The sequence below is a fragment of the Zonotrichia leucophrys genome, chromosome 1A, assembly GCF_028769735.1.
Source record: "Zonotrichia leucophrys gambelii isolate GWCS_2022_RI chromosome 1A, RI_Zleu_2.0, whole genome shotgun sequence".
Taxonomy (NCBI): domain Eukaryota; kingdom Metazoa; phylum Chordata; class Aves; order Passeriformes; family Passerellidae; genus Zonotrichia; species Zonotrichia leucophrys.
In genome coordinates, this window is record NC_088170.1 from 15,280,186 (window position 1) to 15,302,252 (window position 22,067).

The 22,067-nt window shown below is 38.1% G+C and overlaps 1 protein-coding gene across 1 annotated transcript in view; it reads left to right on the plus strand.

Moving 5' to 3' along the window:
- BMAL2 (basic helix-loop-helix ARNT like 2) overlaps positions 1 to 22,067 on the plus strand; it is a 32,999-nt gene that overhangs the window by 4,932 nt on the left and 6,000 nt on the right. The window contains 12 exon segments of the mRNA XM_064701315.1: positions 3,526 to 3,673; positions 5,516 to 5,551; positions 8,316 to 8,354; positions 10,798 to 10,955; positions 12,625 to 12,704; positions 13,695 to 13,787; positions 15,873 to 15,990; positions 16,820 to 16,963; positions 18,545 to 18,785; positions 19,704 to 19,810; positions 20,369 to 20,519; positions 21,698 to 21,753. Of these exon segments, the coding sequence (XP_064557385.1) occupies positions 3,526 to 3,673; positions 5,516 to 5,551; positions 8,316 to 8,354; positions 10,798 to 10,955; positions 12,625 to 12,704; positions 13,695 to 13,787; positions 15,873 to 15,990; positions 16,820 to 16,963; positions 18,545 to 18,785; positions 19,704 to 19,810; positions 20,369 to 20,519; positions 21,698 to 21,753 (1,371 nt within the window).

Consider the following 22,067-nt stretch of genomic DNA (forward strand, 5'->3'; position numbering starts at 1 on the left):
TTTCCACAAGAGTAGGGGATGCTCTTGTTATGAGAAATATGTATTGATAACCATCCCTTAAATACTTTGTTTTCTCACTTATGAAATACACTAAAATGAGTGTTCAACTAACAGGTTTTTCATTTCACATACGCTTACTGGGAAGGAGCTATTTTTCATGTGTGTTTGTACTGTTTGGATGGTCTTTGCTTTTTCACAGAGGGAGTAATTCCAGTGAAGGAATTCCTGTATTATTCTCATTATTTTAATCTGTCCCAATGCGCATAATATGCTTTAAAAATATTTTTGATTTGTAATATAGATAAGCACATAGGCTTAATGCTGAGAGAAAGATTATAATAGACATGTATTGGAGGAACTGTTCACTTGCCATTAAAATCTGGTTATCAGTATTCCAGGGCATTAGCAATGGAATGAACAGTAAAAATGTAATTTCTCAGCTGGAATTTTATTTGGCTTGCAAACCAGACTAGTGTGAGTAACAGCCTTTAGGGTGGTCAAACAAAACGTCTCTAGTTGACTTAAGCTGTTTCTAGTGGTTTTAGAATTCACTTATGATTTTGGTTTTATAGAAACATCAACTTGTTATGAAGATTGGTCTTTCTGGATGTTATTTCTCATGAAGCAAGTGTGCTATGAAATTGGGAATTATTTCAGTTTGCTTCATGTGTGTTTAGAGGTGTTTGTTGTGATGCCAGTGGTATGAAAATATTCACAAAAAATGCAACTATAAGAAATTCAGCCAGGTGCTCAAATGACAGGTAAAAATCCAACTTTTTCTGATCATAGAAGCCCATCCTGGTTATTGGGGTACATTCTAGACCATTCTTTTTGTGAACCTAAAGATTGTTATATTCATTATTCGGCTCTCCCAAAGCGGTGTAGGCAGAGAGGGAAAGAAATCTTTCAGCCTACACAAGGTTGGGACACTCCAGGGACAGAGTGAGCACCCTGGAATCACCCAGGATCATAGTGATGGCTCTTATGGAGCCCTCAGAGATTATTTTCCATCACCCTTCCTGACTTTTCAAAGCTTTAGGAAAGCCTTGGCTTTAGGAGCTCTTTCTGCCCATTTCTTGCTCAGTGAGTGATAGGTACAAAAAAGATTTGTTCACTTCTATTCAACTGCACATAATCACTGTTCAGCTATGCTTGGTTGTTCTGAAGCTTTAAAATTATTTATTTCTCTGTTTATTTTCTTTTGCACTGTTGAGGGGGGTTTGGGTTTGATTCATGGGCTTTTTAAGAATATATATATAGTCTTTATGTATATATATATAAAGACTATAAGGTACATGCTGAGCATGTCAGGGATCAGTACAGATTCTTAACCTTACATTTTTGTCCAAGATCAGCCACCCATCATACTGGCATTTAGTTTGTCCCAGGGATAGTGTCAAGGATTCAATTTATCACCTAATAATTGTAGTGTGGAAGTTCTTAATAGGTCACTGTTACTGGTAATCTGAATATATTTTGTTTTCTCACTTAAGAATAACAAAACTGGGTGTTGTTAGTAAAGGTAGAAGAGATAAGTGCAGTATTCAGAAATTGTTGCTTGGGTGTGGGGGAAAAAACCTAGTTGTTTAATAATATTGAAGAGAAATTGGAAAACCTGGAAAAGAGGCCTTGGATTTTGTTCCTTTAAAGGGAAGTGTTTGGAAAGCAGGCTGGCCATCTGTGTGCAGAGCAGTATTTAGGTCAGTGGGTCTGTGCTGTCCTGCTTTGTTCCAGGACGAAGGGATCTGTTGTGCTGAAGGCATTCTGGTCCTGGAACCATGTAGGTTGCTGTTTAGTAAGTACTTTTTTATGAATATTCGTCAAGACTGATTATACTTCAATAGCTTAATCAGGAATTATAGGATGCTCTGACCTGGGCAAATTAAAACTGCTCCTTTTAAAAAACAGTTCCTTTGCATCTGTCAGCATTTTTTGTTTGTTTTGGAATTGTGTTAATAACAGAAATAGAAAATGAAACTTTTAAGGAGACTCATCATAAAAATATTTCAGACATCTATCACTGTCTTATAGAAATACTTATAGTATTTATAATGTAATTTCTTTAATATATTTTTAATATCCCTAATTTGAATGTGCTGTGCATTTGAAATAACTCGATTTTCTTGGTGTCACAGATGTCCAAAAGCTGTCACATATTTGTCAAGTATTTGTTGATTCTTTGTTTCCATCTCTTTTTTTTGAAACTTCCTGTGTGACTTAATGAGTTAAAGAGCTTTCTAAAATAAAACAGGGGCTGACTTTGTGTTGTCTGATTTGATAGAGAGAGGATTAGTGGAAGACCAGGCAAGCTGTTGTTGGAGTATTAGCCTATTTTCATTTAACTCTCCAGAGCTGTATTCCAACACCAAATGAAAACCTAGAAGGTCATTTTTCTGATGTGAGATGTGTTTACATCTAAGAGGGGGAAAAAATATCCTTTGTATCATTGTTTTTGGACATTTCTACATTTTTGCAAACAGCACAGATGCTACAAAAAGAGAGAAGACTCATAAGAAATTGTCCAGATTTTCTTCTTGCTGGATTTTCAAACTAATCCTCTTGGTTTTTGCACCCTGCTAGAAGCAGGAGTTGCTCACTTCCTTAAACGACATCTCTTCATCTCTCATCTGTCCTCAGTGGCACATGGAGCCTGAAGGAGTTCCTGCATTTGTGAAGCAGAGTTAAATGTGGCTCTTTGGCTCTTTGCCTGAGCATCAGCTGGGTGATTCTTTGTGATAGCTGCACTGAGACAGAAAACAGGGTAATAGTGCTCTGTTCCTGGAGACTGCTCTGCTTTCCCACTAGCTTGCTAGGATTGCTTTGCCTTGTGATTTCTCTTCTGTCCTTCCCAGAAACAACAGTTTTCCTTAAGAGGAGAATTGTGAAGGGAACTTGACAAGTTTTTGAGACTCTTCCAACTTCCATGGCAGATGTTCTGTGTAATTGTGGATTTTATGTCAGGAATATGATTATAGCAAACTTCCATTTTTTTGATATCTCACTTGATTAAAAAACAGTTCACAATGTATTTTTAATTTTCATTTAGTTTGAGCCCCAGTATTTTGATCTGCTGACAAATGGTGATCTTGCAGCAGGATGTCTGAGTGGGGGGGAATTGAAGTGCAAAGGTTGTGTGAGGGGAGAGTTGTTCTGTATTGCCTTGGTGTGTAGGTTACTTCTACACTTACAGACAGGTCACAAGTACAAATTTTGGCTTCTCTGAAGAACAAAGAAAGAAAACTTCTGTTCAAATGCCATAGTCAGCAGTGGGGAATGAAAAAGTCAGAGCTGCAGCAGAACCATTGTGGAGTTTTCAACATTGGGCAGTTTTTATGGTGAGATCATTGCAGCTCTGTGGGAAGGCGTGCGCTCTTTGCTGGACTTGGCTTGTGACAGCGCAACCTCGGCTGTTTGTGTCAGAGGCACAGAGCCGCGCACAGACAGCTTTTAGTGGCGGTGGGGATGAGGGTGGGGGCAGCGAGCTGCAGCTCCTGCTGGACACTGAGCCTTTATTCTCGCTGCCAGACCAGTTCTCAGCGGATGGGAGCCCGTGCGTGGCCTGCGGAGGGCCCGGCCTCATGAACCCCGCCCCCAAGGCTGCCGGCAGCGCGGCTTTCAACGCTGCCCTGCCTGACATCCCCAGGAAGCGCAAGGGGAGTGATGCTGACAACCAGTAAGTGAATCAAATCTCCGTGTCTCAGCCTGAGACATTCGTCTGTTGTTTGTGCAACACGGTCACTGTCTTTCCTTCTCCTCTTCCTCCCTCCTTTCTAATCCTCTTTCCTTTGTTCATTACCATTACATTTACAGTGTCTTCCAAATGTGTTCTTTGACAGTCCCCGATTATTAAAAATAGAAAAAGTAATCCTTAAATCCAAGGCATATATGGAGGATTCTGTAATGCCATTTCCTGGCCTGAAATGTCTGGATAATGTGCCTCTAATGCTGAAATTTCAATCCTAATTTTTAGGGGTTTTTTTCTCTTTCTTTGCCTACTAGTAAAAGCAAGTTCTTAATGTGAAAAATGCATGTATTTTATGATTGGCTTTTCGCAAATATTAAAATGAATATTATATGTGTTGTGTTAGAAAGCAATGCTGCATTAATTTTCTTAAGTACTGTGTTAAATATAGTTTTAGGTTATAAAAATTGTTAAAATAGAAACTATGTTATGTAGGATGTTTTATTTAAAAGAAAGGACTTGCAGCGAGGTAGCAGCCACAGGACACCTAAATCTTTCAGAGAAAAAGAATTTGGGGCCTTCTTATCAGATGAAACGAACTTCTTCCCGCCTCGAAGGCACTGTTAGGATTAGAGGGGAGAAGTTGATGAAGACCAGACGGAGTCCTGTGTTTGAATGGAATTTATGCATCATGTGTGAGGTGTATGAATATGCAACAGGCTGTTGTTTTTAAGGGTTCATCCTTTGTTAATGTGGGTCCTTTTTGGGGCTCGTGCTGCCCAGAAAAAGGTACCGTGACGTCTGTAACTCTTTGTTTCTATTGTCTCATATTGTCCTAATTCAATTTGTCCGAATTGTTATTACTCTCATTGTGTTCCTATTTTTATAACCATTTTATTACTATTAAACTTTTATAATTTTAAAAACAAGTGATTGGCGTTTTTCACATTAAGTTGCTTGAAGTTTCTCAGGCACATACTAGAATTTTACCTTCAAGCATGAGACAAGATTACTGATTGAATTGTTTAATCTAGAACTGCTGCTTCAGTGACCAGAGCAGCCATTTCCTTAAATGTGGTGACAGACCTGCGACCTAAAAATGGGGACTGTCCTCTGGTAGCGCTCATTCTTTTCAAGTGGCTCATACCTGACTGCTGAGGGGACACTGTCAACTGTTTTATCCTGTTCTAGAACTGTCAAAAAGATGCCAGTTAACCAAGTGATGTGCTCAAAGTTGTGTAAATCAGGCAGAAGTAAGGGACACAAGGTGCAGGTGTAGTGCACTACAACTATCTCTAAACTAATGCAGAATATCCATGTTTAAAAAGGTGGGGAATAGGAGATGTACATGTATTTGTGATTATTAAAGCTCTTTAATCACTGCTTCTCCCATATGTAGTCCATTGGTCTGCAGTAGCTGTACTGTGGGTGTTGATGTAATTGCCAACTTGGAGATTCAAGTGTGTCGTGTGGATAACTGAAAACTCCAGCAATATGTTAGTTTCTGAGGGGAAAAAATAGTCTCCATTCTTTTTCAGTATCACTTTTTGATTTTTACCTGCTCAGTAAAAGTGTTGCTTTCTTGGTAATGTTCCCCTGAGGTTTGAATCTCTCAGATAAAAAAAATAATTGTCCAAGTTGAAAAATTAATTGAAAAAGTACTGGCTAATAAGAATTAGTAATTAGGTTCTAGGACTAATGATCTTGCTGAAAATAACCAATCAAGTGGAGTTACCTTTAAAATTTTTCTGTGACTTTGGTTTTTTGGGTCTATCAAGTCATCTTGTTATGCTTCAAACTCCATTTTATTTACTTTGTGATCTGTTTCTCCAGGGATACAGTTGAAGCTGATGGTGATCCTCAGAAAAGGTACTTTTTATGAATAAATCCATTTCTATTTTGAGTTCTGTGAACTTGTCACACTTTGCTGTTTGCCTGGATGAGCTGTGGGGTTCCTTGAGGAGTGCTGCATCCCAGGGCAGGTCTATGTACAGCAGAAGGTGATAAACATTTAGTTAAGGAACAGGATGGACAGGTCCATTCAATGTTAAGGGTTCCTGATAGTTCTTTCTAAGATGATGCTCTTGCCAAACTTGTTAGTATTGAAGTTTAGAATGGGAAGGAGTGAAAAGTGCCAGTTCAATCAGAAGATTTAGGGAGGCGAAGAAAATATTCTCATATTCTTCCAGGATTGGTGAATGTAAACATTTTTTAATACCTTTTAGGGTGCTTTTAAAATTACAACTATAATAACTGTGTTAAAAGAATGCTGTTACAAGGTGGCTATGCAGCATAAGCAAACCCTTTGTCGAATGTATCTGCCAGGAGGGTTGTTAATTGCATGGTTACTTTGTTGCATTTTCTTTTTTCTGTATCTGGAAAAAGATCCCTTACTTGGGTAATATTTGTTTGTAAGTAGCCATGCAGTGTTTTTATAGAATAAACTGTTTCCCTTGGAAGGGACCTACAATGATCATCCACTCTGCCAGCCTGAGCACTTCAGGGCTGACCAAAGGTTAAGGCACATTGTAAAGGGCATTGTCCAAATGCCTCTTCAACACTGACAGGCCTGGGGCATTGACCACCTCTCCAGGAAGCCTGTTCCAGTGTTTCCCCACCTTCTTGGTACAGAAATGCTTCCTAATGTCCAGTCTAGACCTCCCCTGCACAGCTTTTAAACCATTCCCTTGTGTCCTATCCTTGGAAACCTGGGAGAAGAGCTCAGCACCTCTCTGTGCACTTCCCTCCTCAGGAACCTGCAGAGAGCAAGGAGGTGGCCTCAGCCTCCTTCTCTCCAAACTGGACAAACCAGGAGTCCTTGGCCACTCCCCCCAGGACAGTCCTTCTGTCCCTTTGAGCAGCTTTGTTGCCTTTCTCTGAATTCCTTCAGGGACCTTCCCATCTTCACCAAACACCTTCCCACATTTTGGGGCCCAGAAGTGCCCACAATATTCCCGGTGAAGGCGCAGCAGGACAATCTCCTCTTTGCCCATCTGGTGTTTGATGTGCTTTGCCCTCTGACTGCCTTGAACTGGGCCTGCTGTCAGCCAGCACCTCCAGGTCCCTTTCTGCAGGGAAGTCACTCTTTGGTACATAGCTTAAAGGGGAGTGTAAAAATCTTTCTTTGGGGTTAAATTGGTTGTTTCTTTGTGGATTTTTTCCATGGTGCTCATCATGAAAAGTGTGACTAAAAAAACTTTTTTTCTGCCTTTAAAACATTTGCTTCCATTTTAGAAAAAATGGGGAAGTATATTTAATAAATCAATTAAGAAAGTAGAGAAAAGCTGGTATTCTTTGTTTTTACTGATTGATACCCATTCTGCATTCTGTCCTTTATAGTACCAATTAAATATACCCACATTATAGCCACAAAGTACAATTTCACCCTCTGTTCATGTAGTCAAGGTGGTTTTAATTTAGCTATTCATATCAGCAACACCACAGCTGTTAGGACAGAGGCTATAAAAATCCATTGAAGGCTAGAACTGATTGCTTGAGCAGCAAATTTGTGCTAGATTTTTTTCCCCAAGTGGAGCTCCTGAGGGAGAAGGAAAGTTAATTAATAGGGCACATGCTGCATTGCAGCTGGTCTGGCTCCTCCTTACCTCTTCCCTTATGGTCATAGAATGTGAATTCTGTTGGAATTCACAGTATATAGATATTTCTGGTAAGTTTATTTTAAAATGGAAGGACAATATTAGTTACTGCTAACTTGTCTAAATCTGAAACAATTTCAGTGAATGAAAGTCTTGGGGTGCTGTGAGCCAAACCTCCTCCTGTGTTTGGGTTTCTCAGACTGTTGAGAAGATTGCTGGGTTGCAGTGAAATCCCAGATTCTGCCTTGTTAGTTTGGCTTCTGGATCCTCACTGGGTTCAGTGCTCACTTACAGGGGGCAGCAGCTTTGGCACCTCTCCTGCAGCTGTAATCTCCAAGGATCCTCCTGCTTCCCTTTCCTTGTGGGAGACCTGCTGCCTGCTTGGCCTCTCCTCTTGACTCTCATGGTACCAAGGCCATCAATTCTTCACAAAGAGTGGGGAACAGTGCAGTGGGCATAGGGAAAGAAAAGCTCATTGCCTTGTTTGAATCATCCTTTATAGTTTCCTGTTAGAGAGTGTTTATTGTGCTGCACACACTTAAGACTGTGTTTCATTCACAGTTTTATTACTTTATGACTTCCCAGTCATTGCTGTAGGATATGGGAAATAGCTTAGATTTTTTTGTTTTTTAATATAATTTAGGATTGCTTATTCTATAACTTGACCATAAGATACGAGAAATAAAAACATACATTTTTATCTTATAAAACTTTAAACAAAAAAATAAAATCAAGGCTAGTGTTAAGTTATTTGAGTGTTCCAGTAATGTTGTTGTCTCCAGAGTAAAAAAAGCCCCATAATTATGAACTATCCCTTTAATATGTTCACACAACTGTGAATATTGCCAGTTGTGCTCTGGTCCCTTTCTGTTATGCATCACTTGCTAGGTCAGTTATGCTTGAGAGATTTTGTGGGTTTGCTTTTGCTGGAGCTGCAGTAATTTTGTAGCATTTTTCTATCTTCTGGAATTTGTGGGAGGAAAGAAGTGCCTAGTATTAAATATGTAATGCAAAACTCTGTACCTTGTTTTTTCTAGGAGTGAAGATGAAGAACACGTTAAAGTAAAAGATTTCAGGTACTCATTTTCAATAGAAATACGTTTTGCTAGTGAAGGCTGAAATTCAGTAGTAAAATAGAAGTAAAATTGTAGTAAATAGTAAAATATGAGTTTGTGGATAACAGTCATTAAAACTTTATCAAACATTTAACAATAAGCTTTTCCTTTTCCTTGCTAAATGTATAGTAATTTTTAAAGCCTCCTTGAGGATTTTATTTGCTAATAATTTTGGTAAAAGTTGCTGCAGGATATCTCAGTTGGTTTAGCAAAAACATGAGGTTGAATTTTTTAAGGTGAGAATTAAATGCAGTACACTCAAGTCGTGTAAGGAGCTGATCCTTCATCTGTATGAATCTGAGAATTGTTTTTTCTAGATTTGTCTGCTTCTGGAGGTATTTGGAATTTATTCCACATGGAAATGGATTTGGCTAAAGTACAACAAAATTTTCTTGTTCTAGAACAAACTTTTGCGTAGGGAATTATTCAAGTTTTGCCATTGAACTTTGAATTCACATAAACTGAAATTCACATAGAGCACTTGCCAGATTTGAAATGTTGTGTGACCACAGTTCAGCCAAACAAATATTTTAAACTACAGACAAACCACGTAGTAAAACCAGAGCTGTGCTGTAAAGTTGATTTAAAAATAAGTCTTTCATTTTTCATTTGAGCAGAGATGTCAAACCAGAAATACATAATCCACTCAGCATGCTGTCAGAAGTATTATTTATATAGTATGCTAGCTAGTAATTATGAAGTGTTCCTGTAATTGAAACAAAATTAAAGAAACTAAAATGTTCCAAGAGATATTTACAGTTTCACTTCAAAATTGTTTTTTCTTCACAGAGTGTCCCAGATTGCTCCATAAGATTGTAGTACATTGCTTTAATGGCTTCTGTGTGGCATTGTTAACTTTTTTCCTGACTTTTTGCTGCATTAGTTGGAGAGGAAAAGAATCAGTACAAAGGTGTCTGGAGGTTTGCTTATCAGTTATCTCCTTCCAGTATTATTTGTCTCTAGCTTATTGTGGAACCTGCTTTTCTCCCTTTGCCTTTGTGGCTGTGGCAAACAACAGAGGCCTTTTTCAATCATTCAGTCATCCCCTGAATTTGTGCACTGACCTGACCAGTTTGTTATAATTCTTTATTGACCTTCAGAGATGTGGAAGGTTGTTCCCTTTCCTGGAATGCATGTATTTGTCTTCCTGAAGTTCACAGTTCAAGGAGCATACCCAGGATATTACTTGATTGTTCTTACCTGACATAAAGGAAGAGTTGGGTGAACCCATAGATGTGAGCATAACTCAAAAAATTAAATCTCATAGAAGGCTTTTGAGAGAGAAAAGCTAAATGCTTGGTAGAATGACACAGAATTAGTTGTGAGGTGCAGGCTTTTTTTTTTTTTTTTATAAAATAGTATTCAGGTAGATCTTTAAAACTGTACTTTGCTCTTTCTCAACAGGCCAGGTGTAGTTAACTTTATTGCCTTTAATAGCTTCCGTTGCAGTATGCCTACAAGGAAAAGTTTTGGAGATCAGTTAACCAAAACTTAATCCTCATTTTGCATAACTATACTACTGTGTCTGGCCTCAATCAGAAAGAAAAATCATCTGGGCTTTAATTGAGTGGCTTGCTTGTCTTCTGGTGAGGAGGAAGAGAGTGAAGGAAACTTTCCTTGATCTGCTGGAGGGTGTTAGAGGGGAGGAGATGGGCTGAAAAGCTGACATAGTGCACTAGAAAGAAGTAAAGAAAAGGTGACCTGAGCTATAAATGCACTTGTGATGTGCAGCCATGTGCCCTAGAAGGAGTTTCCTGATCAAAACTGGCTGAGAAGAGAAGCTCTTTCTGTGGCTGAGTTCTTGACAGGCTTACCAAGAGATGCAACCTGAGACAGCCTTTGTACCACCTTATCAGGAAAGCGTTCTGGGATACTTCTGCTCAATTACACAAGGCACAACTTGTTTTTTTCAGTTTCCACTCCATCTCTTAGAAGCATGTGGAAAAGTATTGTTTATTGCTGTGGGGTTTCTTAAAAGGCAGCAGAATGAGCACCCTATCTTAGTTACACAGGCCAGGCAGAGGTGGGAGCAGGAATGTCTTTCACTGATTCCCAATGACATCAAGAGTTCTCTGGGACACACTGAAGTGTCCAAGTCATCACTTGCATGGCAAGGGTCTCAAGAAAGGTTTATGTTTTAGAAGGCTTCATAACCTCTTGTTCCTGCCAAATATAACCAAATTGTTGCTTGGGATATCTCTTCTCCTCAGTATTTCCCATTATTATTGGGACCATTTCATCTTTGTTGAAGTGAATCCAATTCAATTGTCCAATAGAAGTAGCATATGAAAAACTGCTTCAGTGCAGTAGTACTGGTGATAGTTCCATTCCCAAAATGAAATTGAATATTATGGGGACAATCATGTGTCCTACATCACTCTTTAAAAATAATTTTTCTTCTTAGAGAGGCTCACAGTCAGACAGAGAAAAGAAGAAGAGACAAAATGAATAATTTGATAGAGGAATTGTCTGCCATGATACCGCAGTGCAATCCCATGGCCCGAAAGCTGGACAAGCTCACAGTGCTACGGATGGCTGTGCAGCACTTGAAGTCCTTAAAAGGTGAGTTTGGGAAACATCATCCTGTAAATCCTTGTTCTAGTAGGAGTTGTTGTGTGTATCTTCCCAGGTTTTAAATAAACCAAGAGTACTTTATTTTACATTTCCTTACTGTATTTAGTTCCAAGTCTGCCTCTCATTTAAGTGTACATGTCTGTAGCTGTCAGAATGTAATTTTAAGTTTTTGCTTAGTACAGCAGAAAAAAAGCCACCCTTCAGTTTCTGATATTTCCTGTCTGCTCAGGGCATGCCTTGCTCTTGGGTTACTCCTTGATCCTTTTCAGTATACAGGAGTCAAAAGGAAGGTTGTAAGACAGAAAATAATTTAACAAAATGGTCAGTGAGTTCGATTATATTAAAGTCTTAAAAACCCTCACATGGTAGAGATAGTAGCAAGAAACAGAAACTTCTGATAGCCCAGTCAACTGAGAAAGTTAATAATGGATCTTAGGGAATGCTTTAGTGTGAGGATCAGCCCAGGAAATATTCTTTGCTCTCCTTTTGCTATTGCTAGGTTTTTGGATTTTTTTTCCCCTCTCCCCTGAAAAAATATATCCAAATAAACTCTGCAATGTGCAACTTGTATCATCTACACAGAATATTTAGATGTTTTGGCACCACTGTTTCAGAATAATAATTTGGTCAACTCTAAGCAAAGATCAAAGACCCTCTGCATTGCAAAACCCACTGATTATGAATAAACAGGTCTAAGGAGAACCCAGTTAGTTTTGGGTCAAAGAAGTGTAGAAAATTAATTAAGTTGCTGCCTTGGCAGTAATAGAATCACAGAAATGGCTCAGGTGTAAAGGATTTTGAGGTTTTTCTAAAGGACTGAGAGTCTGCATGAAGAAGATGTGAACCAGCAGGAAATAATGTCAACCAGCAGGACAGTAACTGCACTTGCAGTTTAAACAAGAAATCTTCAGCTCAAGCATTTGTGTTTTAACAACAGGATGTAAACACTGGACTTCACCCAGCATATTTGTATTTACCTCAAAACAAATGGTTTAAGAGAATACAATATACTATGTGGAGTTATAGTGCATGATGAAATGGGCTGAAATGTTCAACTGTTACAAAAAATGTAACACCAAAAAAAAAATTATTGGATAAAAGTGTAATGAACAAAAATTAATTTACAGAGCACATGCCATGGGTGCTAGAACAGTACATGCAGTGAGTCAGTCTCACTGTATTTAGTGAGACATTCAATTTAACAACAATGGTTTGGTTTTTTGATTGTTGGCTTTATAGTAATAATGAAAAATTATTAATGTCTAAGTATAATTGTAATATTGGAATTATTCTGTTTCAGGAAGGAGAATTTAGTTAAGAGGTCTGAAATATACCTATGAAATGTTTCTAGAAAATTCACGTCTCCCAATACCATTTCTCTTGCAGTACATTAATGATATCTGAACAGAAGTTTGCTTGGTTTGTGTTAATAAAGGGCAAGAAAAAACACAGTTATGTGTATCTGTCTTCATTACCAGTTATGTTTGAAATCTGTTTTAATTTTATTTTTAGTATTTCTTGAGCCTTGAATTATTTTATAATTCAGCTGCTGGGGTCATGGAGAAAAATTCTAAAAGACATAACAAGTATAGCTCTGCTAAAAGTGAGTTTAAAATGTAACTTTTGCCATGATCTCTGTGAATCACCCATTTTCCAGGTTCCAGCAGCTCCTACTCAGAAGTGCGGTATAAACCTTCATTTCTGAAGGACGATGAACTGCGGCAGTTAATCCTTAGGGTGAGTGGAGGGAAACTCTCAGATAAATCATGTCCTTCTTAAAGCTTGAGTTTTTAGTTGGACAGTGCTTTTTCTCCCATCATTTCCTTCAGGCAAGTGTTTTCTTGTACTGATTAAACTCTGTGCACTACCCAGGCTTTCATGAAGGTGTGCAGAGATGGTTTAGGAGCATGGCAGGCAGCAGCCCTGGAAGGACAATAATCTGTGTACAGTCTGCCTGTTTAATACATCCATTCTAAAAATCTTCATGCAACTGCAGAGAATGCTGCCAATTATGCAGGAACATTCTCACAGTTTTTGGCTGTCCTACCAAAATTGACATTTTTAAAGATGTGCTTTGCAAAAGGTGCAGAAAATACCTGGAATAAAGTCTTCCCTCTTCTTTGCACACTTCATCATAAACCCACACACCTCATTCACAGCTAGGTTTGTGGGTTTTTTCCTTTGCTGCAACAATGCTTTGCCAAGATCTACTTTGCCAAGAGTGGCTCCCAAAAGAAGCTGTTTTGTAGCTGGACTTTTGCCAAAGATGTGTTTAAGAAACTTTAGCTGTGTGTGGTTGAAGGCCTTGTTTGGTCCTTGCAATCTTAATTGCTTTTTTTTTTAGAATCACAGCATGGCCTGAGTTGGAAGAGACCTTAAAGTTCATCTCATTCCACTCCCTGCCATGGGCAAAGACACCTTCCACTATTTCTGGTTGCTCAGATCCCATCCAGCCTGGCCTTGAACACTTCCAGGGATCCAGGGGCAGCCACAGCATCTCTGGGCACCCTGTGCCAGGGCCTCAGCTCCCTCACAGGGAGCAATTTCTTCCTAATATCCAATCTAAGCACACCCTCTGTCAGTGTGGAGCCATTTCCTCTTGCCCCTCTCCAGCTTTCTTGTATTTAATTTTAAAAATCAGGTTTAAAATATGCTTCCTTGTAGTCATTAATATTCATTGCTTAATTTAATTGTGTGTTTTTAAAGACAGTATCTTTGTATTTTCAGGCTGCAGACGGATTCCTGTTTGTGGTTGGATGCAACAGAGGAAAAATTCTGTTTGTCTCTGAATCAGTTTGCAAAATACTGAATTATGATCAGGTGGTTATTGTTGTTTCTTGCTTGCTTTTACCTTGCATTTTCTTAGGAATTTTAAAACTTTTATATTTTATTTTATATTACATCAAACCAATCCTTGTGTATAATTTCTTGGAATTTCTTTGATTTAACCTTATTCAGAGTAAAGCTGAATATCCTGTTAGAAAATATGTGCAAGTACATCAGTGTTCCCAACCTGAGGAACAGCACCAGATTTCAGCTGATCATCCTTAAGAAAACTGCCAGTCTGAGAGGAAGGGATAATTTGAAGATGTCCTAATTTCTATGTGCAAGAGATTTTCTTTCACATAGTGAAGTGATTTTAAGGGTTTTTTTAGGCCAAGGAAAATGGGTAGTTGAGCAGTGGAAGTTAATGAAAGCTTTCCTTGGTGCTGCCTTTATGCTGGCATGCACCACATAACACATCACCCACAGTAACTGTCCAAGCGTGTACCCCTAACCTGAGACAAACTGAATGGCAGCCAGCATAGCCTGTACAGCCAGGGAAATTGCCAAAATACATGTACTTTCCATTAGTTGGTGTTTAACATGATGGGCAATTACCACAAATAATCCAGGGATGATAATTTGTTCCTCTATCAATGACTTCTGTTTCACAAACAGAGGCTAAAACAGTTAGTGCTGCCATCTGTCTGCTTTTGTAACTTTGAAACCATTTGTGCTATTTTAGTTTTCTTTATAAATGTACAGATAAGCAATCTGGAGTCTTTCATAGATTTTTTTTTTAAGTGCAAAACTATCTTCTTTAATTAAAGTTAAATGAATCATAGAATCACACAGAATCACAGAATTTCTGGGTTGGAAGAGACCTTTAAGATCATTGAGTCCAACCCATGTTCTAATACCTCAGCTAGATCATGGCATCATGGCACATCCAGTCTTTTTTTAAACACATTGAGGGATGGTGACTCCACCACCTCCCTGGGTAGGTGATTCCAGTATTTGACCACTCTTTCTGTGAAAAACTTCCTCCTTAATTCTAGCCTGTAGGGGAATAAGCATCAAGCAGAGTTGGTTTTTTTTTAACTTCTACACTGAATTTGTTCAAGAACTGAAAGTGCCACTCATGTTAGACATACCTACTTCTAGACCCTTAAGATCTCCTGTATTCCAGACAAGGAGATTCAGAGGACATGACTGACTTTAATCAAAACCCATGGATTTATTAGCTTGTTTGGGAATTGTTCTAGGTTCTGAATCCCATGCTGCAGCCTTATCTGGTTTGTTACACCAATATATTTTGGCAAGGCTGCTGTTAGGCTGTCTCAGCAGCACTCAGCATTTTCCCATTGCATTAGGATTAAATGGAGACTGGGAAAAGGCAGGAGACTGGGTGTTTGTCCTGAGTTTGAGTCTAGAGTAGAGCTTGTCAACACAGCTCCTTTATGTCCTTTGATTTGGTTGCTGTGCTGAAGGTAAACAGTGGAAAAGCAAACTCTCCCACTTCTGTGAGAATTCCTTCCTGTTCCAAAGGAAAGTGTTGCAGCAGGTCAGTTACTTGGGATGAACAGAGTGAGCTGGTAGAAGGCATCCCAGCTGGAGACATCCCTGAAAATATCCTCTGCTGAGTGCTGTAGTGAGCTGAGCCCTGCTTCCAGCCTGCTCCTGGCTCTGTGGTGCCAGTTTGTCCAACCACATTAGGCCTCAGAGTCATTAGATAGTTGAATATTTCATCCTCCTTTTTGTTTCTTCCCTCCCTCCCCAATAATCTGAGAGTGAAATTACTTTGTGTATAACCTTCTTTGGCTAGGAGCAGGAATTGCATTATTTACATAAATAAAGCATTTGGTTGTACAGAACTTACTGGATCTCCAACTAAATCTGCTGTTTTTCAAAGGGAAGGATCAAACTATGTTTTTACTACCCTTTGAAATAAAAATTATATTAAACAATGACAAATGAAATGTAAAACAAAATATTGATGTTTGGAGTAACTGTGGTATTGACTTTTTTTTAGTGGTGTAGACAGTTGTTTTCCTGAGATAAGTAATGTGTGGGGTCCTGTTCCAAAATGGTGTGGTTCTCATCTCTTTTGGGTTTTATGGTTTTTTTGCTTTTTTCTAATAGGCCAGTTTAATTGGACAAAGTTTATTTGATTACTTACATCCAAAAGATGTTGCAAAAGTTAAGGAGCAACTTTCTTCATCAGACGTCTCACCTAGGGAGAAGCTTGTTGATGGCAAAAGTAAGTCAGAGCTGGATGTGCTCATATTTTTTTAAGAGATGTTAATAAATCTAATTGTTAGTCAGGATGTATTCAGGTGTTTGTATGGATGTGTGGATGAACGACAGAAGCAAACATTTGAATGTGTATCTGCTGCTTAAAATGCATTTGAGTTGAAAAGCTAGCCCAGAAGAGAATTGATTTTAGATCATAAGAGTTACAGAAATTCTGTTAAATTACTGCAATCACTGTTAAGCATTTACCAAGATGTGGTCTGACATTCTTCCTACCAGAATACTGCTTTTTTTTCTTGTATTTGCTAGGTCTTGTCAATACAAAAGACCTGATGTAGTCGAACATGGGATAAAATACTTCAATATCAAGAATCACTGTCTTCTCTGAAAATGCTAAGTGTCAATCCCAAAGTAACCAAACCTTCTTTAGTTTACAGTTGTTTCTAATAAGGAAAGCATTGTGTACTATGCAGCTAATACCTGTTTTGTGTACTATGCAGCTAATGCCTATTTTATAGCTGGCTTTTACAAGCATCTTTCCAGTTCTTCCTTGTACAAAATGAAAGTTTATAAAGCATCTGTAGTAAAATTCTATTAAGAATATCAAGAAGGGTCTATAAATAGTTTAGTAGTTCTTTCTAATTTTGGAATCTCTGTCAATCATGTTTTCTTTGCCCTATTTAAACTATTAGACTTTTTAAATTGTAAGTACAAAATTTAGGCAGCTAAACAGTGACGACAATGTACTGGGAGGTAAATGCAGAAAGCACCTTGTTTTCTGAAGTTTTATTGCTTGGTTTTGGTTGTTTTTAACTACTTTACTAAATCTTTGTAAGCTGGCTTGCAAGTACACACAGATTTCCAAGCTGGACCAGCTCGGCTGAACTCTGGTGCTCGACGTTCCTTCTTCTGTCGCATAAAGTGTAGCAGGACCACAGTCAAAGAGGAGAAGGAGTGTTTGCCCAACCCAAAGAAGAAAGGTATTCAGAGAGTGGAGATGAAATGGGGGCTTTCTCTCTTGAAACTTGTTTAAATTCCAAGTCACTAAGGCTTTCTAGTTCCTACTGATCTCACCAAGTAGTTGTAGAGCAGCGTAAATGGGAACCAGGGACACCTTTTGAAAAACAGTCTAATTGTTCTCTTTCTCCTCCCGGTGCCCTCCTGGAAAGAGGGAGGGAGGAACTTGAGGTACAGTGGCTCTATAGGAGCATGTGGTCTGTTGTGATCAAATTTGAGAAGTCTCAGGGAAATATTTGAAAGAACTGGAGCAGATCAGAAGAATGAAACTAAACTTATGTCTTGAAGATAACTGAGTGAATAAAGCCTGCAAACTCTACTATTTTGAAGGGAAAAAAGCAAGTAAACCAACTTTTTTTCTGACTTACTTTTTGTGTTGTTTGTATTTAAAAGTATGCATTTTCCTTTTTCCCCCCTTTTCATGGTAAAGTTAATTTATTGGTGTAATTCCATTAATTTTCCCAGTAATTTTACTTTAGTTCATATTTTGGTATGCCCATAGAGCAGTGTAATCTTGTCAAGTTTCCAGTGAAAATTTAAATTTCAATTTTAAAATGCAATTTCCAGCTTTTGTTTTAATAACTTAGTATTGATTTTTGCAAAGGTGTGCTGAAATTGTTTGATCCTGAAAAAATCCTCCAAGTTCTATTTTTCAATGTAACCTGTTACTGTTGAGATACACCACAAATTTTAAGAGGCCCGTGATTGTAAGTAAATAGAATTTGATATCCCTTGATGCATCAGATAACTCAGTGAGATAAGAATTTACCTTCTCTGACTGTTGGGAAAGCAGTTTTGAGGGAAGGCACCTGAGCAACTGTGACAAAATCGTAGGGGGATAACTCAGTTTCTCATTTTGCAGAGTTGATCTGTGTTTTTTTGTAATAGAGAGGAAAATCAAAGCTATGGAAAGCATCCTGTTCAGCATAGAGGTGTCAAGAGTGCTTTGGCATTTTTTTAGGAAAGACACCTATTGTAGGATACATAATGTCAAACCTTGATGCTTATGAGGGTGTTTTCATGTTATTTAGAGAGCAAAAAGGGAATGACAATGTATGCTGGGATTTAAGATATTTAAAATATTTGTATTCCCACAAAACTTCAGAAACCAGAGATAAATAAAGAATAAGCTGATTCTTTCTTCAACTGCAGTGAGCATGTGTTCAGGTCATTTTGCTCACCAAAGGTAAATTGATTTGGAAGCTACAGAGGGCCTCAAGTTAATTTTAATTCACAATCCATATAAAAACAGTGATCTGTGGGTTATTGCTTTGTTTTCTGTCTAACTTGTATTTGAACTGTCAGTACCCATAACTCATCTTCCTAAATCTTACATAGGGTTAGAAGCTCTCTCTGCAGGTAAGCCCAAATTGAATAGAACAAAAATAATTGAAAAATACTCTAAAATGATCTGTAGCTTTGTACAGTTGGTGTAGGCAAGCATGAAATATTAAGTTGCTGGTCTCATGGCCAACATAATAAAATAAGTAGTTTGGTTTACTCTTTGAACAATAACTGCTTCTTATTTAATTTCTTTCTATTAGATCACAGAAAATACTGCACCATTCACTGTACTGGGTATTTGAAGAACTGGCCTCCTAATGAGGTGGGAGTAGAAGAGGAAAATGATGTAGAAAAGGACAGTAGTAACTTTAACTGTCTTGTTGCCATTGGGAGGTTACACCCTTATATTGTTCCACAAAAGAGTGGAGAGATAAAAGTCAAAGCAACAGAATTTGTTACACGATTTGCCATGGATGGAAAATTTGTTTATGTAGATCAGCGGTAAGCCTTTTGTTCTTTAATGAAGAGAACTGACACAACTGCTTCCATTTCCTGACCCTCTGTCAAATCTGTAATTTCTCCAGCAGGGTAGAAGTTCTAATTCAAATTCTCAGTTTTTGAGAATTTTTTGAAAATTCTTAAAAATTCTAATTTTCAGAATGTTTTTCTGCTCTACACAAGAAGCAGTTAATTCTTAAACTATGTGTACTTGGGCTTTGTTTTTTGTCAAATAATTCATAATGTATAGAAGTGTATTGTCCTATAGAAAATGGACTCAATTTATTCATAAAGAAAAATCTCAAGTTAGAGCACAAGACTGAAGTAATAACATTTACCCAGAAATTACTACTTCTGAGAGTCTTACTATTTGTAACAAATACATTCTAAGTGAGGTAACAAATTATTTTATTAGAAGTGAGAACTAAGTTCCCATTTTCTCTACTTTCTGAACCAGACTTTTATTTGTTGTAGAGACCTAGTTACCATTTTGCATTTGGAATTTCATTGTCACTGGAAATGTTACTGCTTTCAGTCTTCTTTTCATTCTACTAAAAGTGATGGTTTGACAATAATTCCAGAGAGTGGAAGAGCAAAATTCAAGTGCTGAGTTTTTTATTTACTCTTATGTGTGACCAGTACTGTGACTGGCTAAGGGGGAGCCACTAAACAGAAGCATTTTGTGTGTACATGTGGTTTGCATGTTTAAACATTTACTTTACCTTCGAATTGTCATCCATTGCAAAGGGATCATTTGCTGTGAAAAATGTTTCCTGTTGTTTTAGAGCTGTACTAATGCTATATTTTTTCCCCAAACATGAACACAGGCATCTGTTTGTTTAAATATTAATGCTCTGCTTTATCTGATACTGAAGGAAACAGCTTTGAGTCTGCTGTAGTTCACGTTTTTATTTCTAACAGCGCAACAGCAATTTTAGGGTATCTGCCACAAGAGCTTCTAGGAACTTCTTGTTATGAGTACTGCCATCAAGATGATCACAATCACCTAGCTGAAAAACACAAAGAAGGTACAAAATAGTTGGTCCTCTCAGACTACTTACAGCTAGGTGTAACTGCAAGTGAGAACGCTGCAAACCCAAACTACCCAACCTCAGCATGGCCCTTTGTGATGTCCGTGTTAAGACAAGCCTGTGTAAGGCTTGGAATAAAAGCAGAGAGAAACTTGTGTTGTCTTGGCTCCTGGTGCAGGGCCTTAATTGTGGAGGAATAATGTCAGCACATCTGTCAAACCCTCTGCTTCCATTCTTTGTAAGAAAGGGGAGGAATCCTGAAGAGCAGATGTGTCTGATAGCATCATTAAAGACACTAATTAAAGCTCACCAAGTCATGAGTCTCCTAGTGTTTTGCAGGAACTTAGTACTTGCTTATTTATGTAAGATTTATGACCCTGCTGAAACTATATAATTTGATTTTAGAACAGGTCCCTGTTTGTTCTGGCATGTTTATTCTATGTCTGGCCAACAGAAACATTTTGGTTTTATGATGCTATAAAATAGATTTATTATTTCTAACTTTACCTTTCTAAGCTTAAATATGATGATTATAACTTTCCTTTTCTTATCTAGTGTTGCAGAACAAAGAAAAAGTATTTACAAATTCCTACAAATTTAGAGCAAAAGATGGGACTTTTGTTACTTTAAAGAGTCAGTGGTTTAGTTTCATGAATCCTTGGACCAAAGAGCTGGAGTACATTGTATCAAACAACACTGTGGTATTGTAAGTAATTTATATGTCTCTCCTTATATTTTTGTCATAATTACTTTAGTTAGCACTAAAATAACCTGCTTAGAAAGCAGAACAAGACTGGAAAGCATCAATCTTGCACAAAAAGGCGCTGAACAACTTGGACAAACATCTTTTGGGCATTTACCAGCTATTTTTGTTTCAGTCCTATGTTGTGGATTTGACTCTGAAAACTGTGCTGTTTCCCAGTAGGGGAAAAAAGAGATTAAAGAGTTTCTTGTTAAAGGAAGAAGGGAAGGATCTTTAAGAGAAGTAGATTTTAATAAATGGAACTGTCAAGTTAATTCTTCATTTCCTTCTGGTCTTTACAACACTCTGTGTGTCAGTTGACCCAATTCCAAGTGCTGCCCTATCCCCAGGTGTCAGAAGGTGGAGAGGCACAATTGATAGATGGTGGAAATGAAAGGCAGGACAGAAAGATCCACTCAAATTGATTGCAAGGGTGGAGCCTGGGGGACAGTAAATGTGTGTGCTTAATTCTTCTTTTTATTTGTAGTTCTTTTTCATTCTCTGCACCTTGCAATGGAGCTGTAGTTGGGATTGTTCCAGTGCTACTGAGGATCTTTGCCAATGATTGGGGTTTTGAGCGGGGACAGAGGGGGGGTTTATTTCCATTAACCAGAGTTGTTGAGGGGGCCTTTTACCCACTCTGTATCTGATTCATGCCTTAGGTCAACATCACCCACCTCTTTTGCCCATGTCCTTTTTCCCCAAGAAAAGAGAAGGACACTTTTTTGCCTGCCCTGGAGATGTGGGCATTTGCAGCTGTGTGCAGGAGGGAAGGAGGGCAGCAGCTGCTGACACCAGGCAGCCACTGACCTGTCCTTGTTCCTTGTTACCTGATTTCCCTCCTAACACTAAAAATGACAGCCCTGTTCCCTTGTCATGGAACACAGACAATGGCTTTCTTTTTAAATTGGAAAGTGGAAATCAGTATTTCACCCACTGCTCAGAAACATTACAAAGAATTGAACATGGAAATATGTGATGAATATTTTATATTTCTCTAGTTTGAGGATGTTAGCTTTGGTTCTGTGTAAAGTATTATTGAAATTGAACATAAATGTATGCTGAATTTTGCTCTTGGCAGAAAAAAAATGCTGACTTTTTGTGGTTTGTTTGGATTTTTTTTTCATTTCTTTTAATCTCAGAGGTCATAAGGAATCAGCTGAAGAAGAGCTCCTCTACAGTTCCCAATCTGCAGAAGGCAAGTGTCACTTCTTACAGTTATCACAGCTGCATCTCCTGATCAGTCAGTTTAAATTTATCCAGTCCAGGAGTATTTTATTCTAGATTGCATGCAAAGAAGGATTGATTTTCTTTTTTAAAGCTACTTCTTTTTCAGTGTCTAGTTTCTTACAGAGTCCTAATTGATATAATTCACAGAACTCTAAAAGGAAGTGCATATAGCCTACTTTTAATTTCCAGCAGCTTCTGTTAGAGCTGGGGATTTGGTTAGTAGGATATTGTGCTTCTGTCACAGACAGTTCATATTTTGCCCAGCTTTTGGAACAGATGTAA